This window comes from Amblyomma maculatum, chromosome 3 (assembly GCF_055883805.1).
Source record: "Amblyomma maculatum isolate TAMU_Amacu chromosome 3, ASM5588380v1, whole genome shotgun sequence".
Classification (NCBI taxonomy): Eukaryota; Metazoa; Arthropoda; class Arachnida; order Ixodida; family Ixodidae; genus Amblyomma; species Amblyomma maculatum.
This window is the reverse complement of record NC_139346.1, coordinates 148,628,651-148,637,582: the sequence shown is the minus strand read 5'-3', so window position 1 is coordinate 148,637,582 and position 8,932 is coordinate 148,628,651. Positions and strand designations below refer to the sequence as shown.

The window sequence follows — 8,932 nt, the reverse complement described above, 5'->3', positions numbered from 1 at the left end:
TCGATAATTTGTTTCGTGATGTATATCTGATGAGTTGGATTAATGTCAACAGTAACCCTACTTTCTATTCAAATCTCCTTCAGCCTGAAAACAACTATTACTTTGTGAATATGCAAACTGGTTAGACAATTTCATTGATCTGTGCTGCTGCACTGGAAAGCAAGTTAGCTTTTTAGAATCTTTCGTGAAGAAGATTTCTTTAATAATTGAGCACAGATAATTCTTCTATTTTGCAAAGGTGCCTTGTTTACGAAATTTGTCGAGACAATGAAGTTGTGCATGTTATTTATGGCGAATTTCTATCCCAACCTTGGTTGGGATAGTGTATCCTCGTCTGTGTTCGTTCTGCTTACTACTCACTAATATTATGCTCGTGCCTTTAATGCTGCCTAAACTCTTTAGTATACAGTCACAAGATAATGCGTTATCGGATAGAATCGCGGTCATAGATGTAAATCATCTCGTTAATTAAGCCGCACGAGATTACTATTGTGCCCTAGAAGCCGCGTGTTTAATTTGGGATCCAAGAGTCGCGGAAGTTTGCGTTCCGACTGAGCCCCGTCATCTCCAACTCTAAGTCCGGAATTTCAGGCACTGCCATCTTGGTCATGTCGTCTGGTCTCATGACGTCCCACACCCGACGGCGATCAACCACTACACGACTATGTCACCAGCCAATTACTATTCGCCAAAGCTGTAACCATGATCCTTCTTTCACAATGTGGTGTCCAATGCCAACGCCGGTGGCTGATTTTTCGGAGGACAGGGAATATAAGGTCGCCGTGTTAAAAAGTCAGTTCTAATGCGAATTAGTTTCCTGATCACAACTTCGTTTCTCATAAGGCTCTTATAAGGCTGCTTTGTGTTCTTTGTAAGGTAGTCTTTTCTAATCCGAACTTTTAGAGACACACCTACATTATCTTTACGACGTGATGTAATATATGTGACTGGCAGGGTTCCATCCGTGGGACTCTTGGGCAGGTCACCGATGGCTGGGCGCTGGCTTCACGTGACATGGCACAATAAAGTTTTTACCACCATCACAATTCAGAAATAGACGTTTCCATTTCAACAAATTCTGATATGTTAGCCCTGTAGACCGGATTTTAATTAAACGCCAACTTTTCTTCAGCGCATCGTTGGCACACTACTTTTATATATAAGCACAGATTAAGTGTTGAAAATACGTTTAATACTGGTTTTACGGTTCCTATAAATGTCTCTTTTGAGCGTTAGTGCCTTTGAATCTATACACGTCTATATCTGAAGTTCTCACCTACAAATTTCATATTTTGGCTAAAATATTCCTAAACTACCACGCCAACCACCTGAGCAGGAAATGTCTAAACAATCATATTCCTCTTTTCTCACATTATTTCGCTGCAGGTTGTAGAACTTGGCTGGTATATAAAGTAGAAATTAATAAACCGGCATGTGCGGAAAACGCAACGCGAAAGCAAGATAACCTGAGCCACTGAGGTTGACGGACTCGATTTCAATGGGCGACAGGAAGCGTAAGATGGAGGAAAATATAGGTACGTGAATGAAGTTAGGAAGAGTGCGGGAATAAGGCGTCTGTAGCTGGCACAGATGTTATTTATGGCAAATATATAGGGATGCCCGGACTGGCATTGGGCTTACTCACACTGTTGAAGATGATGAAGACTGGCACGTGGGATACATAATTTGGCATCTGTCGTCTAACATGCTTCAGTTGCTGGAGAAGAACACCGTTTAAATTGTCTAATTCAGTACATCTCCATTTTCTGCCATTTATAAGTATGTGCCAATATTTGGGCTCGGAGTTCCCACAAAGGGCCTATATTTGCCAGTCATACATAAACTACATGTTAAAGTTCGGCAGGGAAGACACTTCAACTACGCCTAGATGTGTAGTATAGTAGCGTTAATTGGTCCATTCAGAGCGGCCTAGGGTCATCTTTGCAAGCAAGGGCTATGCTGGTAACAGAGACAGCTTTAATACTTTTACGACATGATCTATTGCAAGAAGTTACCAGTAGCCGCACGAACCGAGCTGTATGGTATCGAACCACACGTGCGGCGAGATGATCCACCTCGATAGAGGTCATCAGATCCGAGGGTACCTATATAATCACCATATCGGTAAGCGCATTGTGTTGTTGGTGCTTGAACTTTAGGAAGGAGACAAATAAACTGCACAGGTCTACCAACTGGTTATTTCTGAGCCCAATGCGTTTTGCGGACCGAGGAGAATTGAGAGGTGAGAAAAGAAAAAAAAAAGGAAAGGAAAGAACAAAAGAAAGAAAGAAATAAGGAAGGAAGGAGGCAAGGAAGTAAGAAAGGAAGCAATCAAAGGAAGGAAGGAAGGAAGGAAAGAAAGAAAAAAGAAAAAAGAAAGAGAAAAATAAAGATAGACAGAGAGAAACGATTCAAAACTGCTGTCGTGTGGCACTGAAACGGCGGCAAGTTCACTGCCGGCATGGAGAACAGAGATACAACGGCGACAAGGTGCCTCCGCCCACAGGCGTAGACCTCTTGGCTCTTAGCCCCGGCTTATCGCATGCTATTGGTGAATTTGTTGTAATACATTTCAAATAATCCGGTGATTATTATTTCCCTACCGCGGGGTCGCAGTGATCAGGGGTACAGTTCAAATAATCCTGTGATTAATATTTTCCCTACCGCGGGGGTTAGTTCGAAACCCACCGCCGGACACCCACCGGTTTAAATTGGGTACAAGCTTTCCCCGGCCTGGCGCCCGGCTCTTGTGGGGGACTGGGCTTGGGGGAAGCTCCGTAAACCCCGCTGTGCCCTCGCGGGCCACAAACCCAGTTTCGAATGTCGCAGCCTGCTAAAGGTGGTTACCCTCGGCTAAAGGCCGCGATGCCCTCAATGCTCCTAACGCAACGGCATCTCCTCAGTGAGGAAGCGATAGGCCCCACGCACCCTGTGCGAATCCTGGGTGCAGATCGACTCCCCTCCCTCCCAGCGTCCCGGTGCCTCCGCGATGACACTTTCGCGAGGCGCGCATTTCTTGCCAGGCGCTTATGACAGCCTTTATGTCATACATGCTGTTAGAAATGAAAAAAAAGACATCAACAACTATCGATCTCATGTATGTGTGAAGATTCATGCCAGAGCCAGTATGTGGGGTCACTGCTGTCTTGGCTCCTATAAAAAAGGGGATCCAAATGCCAAGAGGAGCTCATTTTCAGCGAAATTAAAGAGTATTTAACTTCAGTGTTGTAGACATAGAGCGATAACCTTTGAAAAAGTATAAAAACAACGAATTACTAGAGAGAATATTTATTCCATAAAAAAGAACAAATAATGCGCATCTACACAATTATTTCGTATTCTTGTTTCCATTCCTCCCAACCTAAATAGGAGGAAAGTGATTAAAGAGGATGTAGCCGTATCAAGTAGCTGTATAATGTAGCATATTATTTTTCTCGGAAGTCGAAACCATGAGCTACTTAAAAAACCTTGGCTACGTCAATTCTGGTGGGGCAGGATATGCCTTAGTATAGACAAGTTAGCTGAGAATTCGATAGATCAATGGAGACTTTGAGCTCCCGGTGATTTCGGAGTACACATAAAGGCAACGACTAAAGGTACACGCAAAAGGTAAGCCATTAATTCGCTTCTTTTAAGTATAGGACGCAGGAATGCCTTTACCGGCTAAAATGTTTTAAGTACTGGCGAAAATAATCAACGGACAGCCGCTGGGTACAAACGCAATGGTGTATTCTACGTCTATCGTTACGTTTATGGGGGTTCTTTGCCATCGTAGCAAAGTTCGCTATATCGCAGAAGTACCTTTTCGAACTAGTGGTGTGATATAAAAACGTGCATTTGGCTCAGTTCCTCAGAAACAGCAGCTTTACAAAACATGCCACATGTTTCGTTAAATACGTTGTTAATTTCTGCATTCTGCTTTAAAGCAGCTCAAGTAACATCCGGTAGCAGTTTCATTAAAAATACTGTCATTGATTATTGAAATCTTGAAATAATTCGCCAAAATAGGAAGCCTGAAGGAAGGTGTTTGTTAAGGACTGTTATCAGTAGGTTCCAGAGAAGGCGCGGTTTAAATCCCTAAATTAGATGCAATCTTCACGTGTGCAAACATAGGAGCTGTTCAAATTGCAGTAAAGGGAATGGATGCACTAGGTACTTTTAAAATACTCAACCTTTGAAGACCCTAGCATAATTTTAATGGCAGAAGCTTTCGTGTCCTATTGAGCAATGAGGTAACTACTAATAAGACGACTTTGCGATCCTCTAAGTAGCATTTTGGCTTTCCGGAACAGTATGCTAAGCGTGATTTTAAAATATTTCGGCAAAAATACTCCCGCGGTAACTGCTCATACTACGTTCTAATTGAAGTAAAAAAGTAATGTACTTGGATTATAAGCCGATGAATTTGGCCCTTGAAATTCACACGTTGCACACAATTTCATAGACTATGAGATGTTGCTACGCTGTACTTATAGAGGTTTCTGCATCTCCTCTGATATTTGAACGATATATGAGTTGCAACGAATATATAGTCTCGCTTACAACGTAAGACACGCTTGAATCTGTGTTTTAAGAAGAGGAAATGAGCTAAAAATCTAAAGATAGCCATAGTGCATTTTTATCGGTGCAATCGTATTTTAGTCGAACTTTTTTTTGCACTTTTTCGGCAGGTACACAACTCTATTTGTATGTTCGTCGCGTCTTATCATTGCGCAGCGTCTGTTACGATAACGTTCGGGGACATAAGCAACATCTAGAACTCATCTAATGGCTCTGCGATCTACGCCAGAACTTTTTTGGCTCGAAAATTTCGAAAACAAATTTAATAGCTTCAACTGAAATGAAATAAAATTTTGTTTCGAAGAATGAGAAAGCAATGTAATCGGCAAAATACAGTCTTGTTTGTTCTTTCCACTTGTTCCGGCTTTACAACACTCTGAAAGATTTTACGACTAATAAGTTGTCACCAAGAGGGACCGTTCTCAAAAGTGTGCGGGGACCACGCAGGTGAAGGAGAAAGTAAAGAATATTTTCATGACAAATTAGTACCTACTAGGCAGCTGACATATGCCAGCAAAGAAACGGTGCACAAAGACTGCGTGAGGTTTTGTGCAATGTGGTTTTATTTCTCCTTCAGCGTAGACAAGGAGGTTAACACGCAAAGGAAATTTGCAGCCATGACTTGGTTTCGTGTTTTTCAAGTGAGTTCCAGCTGCAAAATCTCTGGAAAGGACAGGAAATGACAAAGTTATAATGTTAAAAGTGCACATACGCATGATTTCAAAAATGTAGCCATGAGAATTAGTAAATGTAGACAGCGGACTAAGCTGTAATCAGTAATTATATTAACCAATCCAATCAGAATGAACAGTCAATAAAAGCTAAGGGAGCTAATATATCACTCTTTGCATTTATAATGACCACAATAATGAGTGGACACGCTCGCTCTGCTTGCAATCATTAGTTGGTGCATTGCAATTACAATTTGTATCTTTGTACCACTCAGAGTTTCTAACACACTGCAGACAATAAAGTATCTCGTGCACTTCTTTGCAGCATACGACAAAATATTTAAGGATATACTTACACTTCTTCTTGCGGAGAAGAGCGCCGTAGTGGTAGGGGCTGCCGAGGCCATAACCGTAGTTCAGACCATAGCCGAGGAGACCGTGGCCGAAGCCGTAGTGGCCAGCACCGTAGCCGAGGGTACCAACACCATAGCCGTAGACTGGGGCGGCGTGGTAGCCAGCGACAACTGGAACAGCGTGGGCAACGGTGGCAACAGCTGGGGCGTGGTGAACGGTGGTGGTGGTGACAGCTGGGGCAGCAGCGTAGGTGGCGACTGGGGCAGCGGCGTAGGTGGCCACTGGAGCAGCATGAGCAACGGTGGCAACAGCTGGGGCAGCAGCGTAGGTGGCGACTGGAGCAGCGTGAGCAACGGTGGCAACAGCTGGGGCAGCGTAGGTGGCGACGGCTGGAGCAGCGGCGTAAGTGGTGGCAACCTTGGTCAAGGCTGGAGCAGCGGCAACAACTGGAGCAGCAGCATAGGTAGCGACAGCTGGTGCGGCGTGGTAAGCGGCAACGCGAGTCACAGCTGGAGCGTAAGCGTAGCTAGCCACAGCTGGAACAGCGTGGGCGACGGTGGCGACTGCTGGAGCAGCGTGGTAGGAGGCGATGGCTGGGGCAGCGTGGGCAACAGTGGCGACAGCTGGGGCGTGGGCAACGGTGGCGACCGAAGGGGCGAAGCCAGTGTAGCCAAGGCCGTAGCCGTATCCTCCGTAGCCGAGGCCGTAACCAAGGCCATATCCGGTGTAGCCAGCGAGAGCGCTGGTGGCAAGAGCCAAGACAATGCAAGCACGGATCTGCGAGGACAAGAATAAATATTTTGAATTTGTTTACATTTAATCTCTGATGCTAAGGACCCAATAGCGATAACACAGTTGTAATCGTATCGCCTATAAGAAGTTACAACCATGCGCACTAGGAGGCCTTATAGTGTTTTGCCGACGACAGTTGAGGCTTAAAAACTTGTATTTGGCACCTTTCGTTTGTGATCGTTATCGCGGTATCATATTGTATGGCTGTTGCTGGTTGCGAAGACGTAATACAATAATTAGTCCAAAGCCCTGGGTCGAAGGTATGCGCTTCAGTACCTATCAAAGTGGACGCAAGTACAGAAATACTCGGAGTGGCCTGTTTTAAAAGGCCGTGTTTCTAGCATAACCCAATGCCATCATTGGTTTGACGTTTTCCCTAGCAACCAATGTACTCTTCAGTTGCTTACCATGGTGACTATGAACTGCTGCTGAGCCGACTGCTGACTGAGCTTAATTTGCTGGCCCTTTTTATACGAAACGGCTGCCCACTGCTCACTGCTAATGTAAGCAGCTGCAGGTCACCTGTGCTGAAATCGTAAAGCGGTAAGAATTTTTATGATCTTGTTATTCCGCTCGCCTACGCTACTACACCGGCGTGTCGATCGTACGTACGCACTCCGAAATTAAATGAGATATCGACCTTATCCTTGACAATGTTACAACTAGGATAAGGAGAGCACAGATGAGAAGTTTTCAGCGCCTATTTTTTGTGCTCAAAGATGCCTGTAGGTTCCTAATCACATTTGTTTGTCCTCACGAGATATGCGAGATTGTTAACCTTGTATAAGTAACGTGTGGTTGAATTTGGAGAGCCGCACCTCCGCGGACCTTGCAGACTCCTAGTTGAACGAACAGTAGCTGTGTGTCAGTTTTTTGACAACCACTCAGTACATTTGTTGCTTCTGTTAAGATCACAATGTTCAATTCCGGGGCAGAAGTCCGCCCTATTCTGGACAGCTTCCATGACGCCGTTCGCGGCTTTATTAGGACCATATTAAAATTATAAATAATTATCATCCTAACATATTTATGCACGTCAGCTTCTGGACCAAGCTTTCCTCGGCATTCGGTTTGAAGATTACATTTCTCTACAATTTTATTATATTTAGAATCATTATTGAAATGTATGCTTTTTGCTTTTATCCTATGGTAAGCCAGTCCTTGTTCTCGATATCTTGCCATTTCAGGCTACCACAACCGACCTTTCTTTTGTTTTCCTCTTTTATTGTCAATTATAAATAAAGCGCTTTGACAATGCCCTTTTTTACCTGCAGCATTTCTCTGCTGAGGGCACAATGCAATTATTTCTACTAATACGGCGTTTCCAAGACAGGCATTCTTTCAAAAATTGACAAGCAAAATATAATGTATAATCTTTGGCTTTGTTTAGTCTATGTCGTTTAACATCGTAAAAGGATGCTGGCAATGAGACACACATTAGTGAATTGGCATAGAAAATTTCAAAGCAAAAGCTTTTATACTTCCTTCCGCAGCTTCTTCACCGTATGGCCGTGCGCGATTGCTTTTCCTTTAACCGAGGAGAAACCATGTGGCAGCTATGACGTCACTCAGCCACCTCCGCCGACTGTTGTGGCTCTGCCAAAACCGAGCACGCCTCTGCTTAGTCAAATGACAACGTTGACATTACTCAACTACAGCTATGCTGAACCCGTGGCGCTCACTATTTCTAGAAGCCTCCACTGCCTCTTTGCCGGGACCATCGTATCGCAACTGCTCGCGAAAATTTAACGGCAGCATGGATAATCCAGGCGAGACGCTTTTCGTGAACTGTCTGCGTCTCGGAACTTGCGTAGATGACAGACCGAATCCGTTATTTCAGTGGGCGTAGCTCTGTAAGAAGATGCCGCGCACAGACATGGAGGCGGCTCGAATGAAACGTACGAGCCCTCGGAAGAACGCGAAGCCCGTCTCGCCCCGTGTCGCAATTACGATGATAAACGCCGTCGAAGACTAGCCGAATTAGATGCCCCACCATCATCTGTATCCGACCAACCGGTGGACGTAGCCCGCCGAGAGGGTGTCAAGCAGACACGAAGAAAGGCAGGCAGAGCGGAACGTGCCGCCGATCGAGACCTCGGAAAGACGTGAAAGCTGTCTCTCCAAACATATACCGGGCTTAGGTTTCAAGCTTTCGCTTTGGGTACTCAGATTTATCGAGTTTAAACCCTTGCCTATTTTTTTTTTAAGGGAACCCTAGCTTGGTCATGGCGCTGTCACTTGTGCACACATATCATTTGTATCATGTGAAACGTTTCTTGCGCAAGGTGCCTTTTGTAATTTCTTGTTTGCCTCTTTCTACTTTGTTGCGAAGCACTTTCAAGCCAAATTTTAGTAACGCTGGTGTTATTATTCACGCAGTAACTATGAGCTAACCACCGATAAAGAAAGCATCATGTCTATGTTATTAATGCATATTAGTCTAACGCCCTGGAGATGGGTGAAGGGCGGCTGCTCCCGGCCATTCGGGCCTAGGAACCTAGGGGTCTACGCCTTTGCGGTGGCGCCTCTTCGGTGCCGGATGACTGTTACCTACA

General features: G+C 44.7%; 1 protein-coding gene across 1 annotated transcript; it reads right to left on the bottom strand.

Annotated features, from left to right (window-relative positions):
- Positions 1-511: 511 nt before the first annotated feature.
- LOC146196373 (uncharacterized) lies at positions 512-6,374 on the bottom strand (the record flags this gene model as incomplete). Its single annotated transcript, XM_084596982.1, has 2 exons — positions 512-654; positions 5,588-6,374. Coding segments are annotated over 2 exons (930 nt in total), but the record flags the coding sequence as incomplete, so codon positions are not given.
- Positions 6,375-8,932: the final 2,558 nt, after the last annotated feature.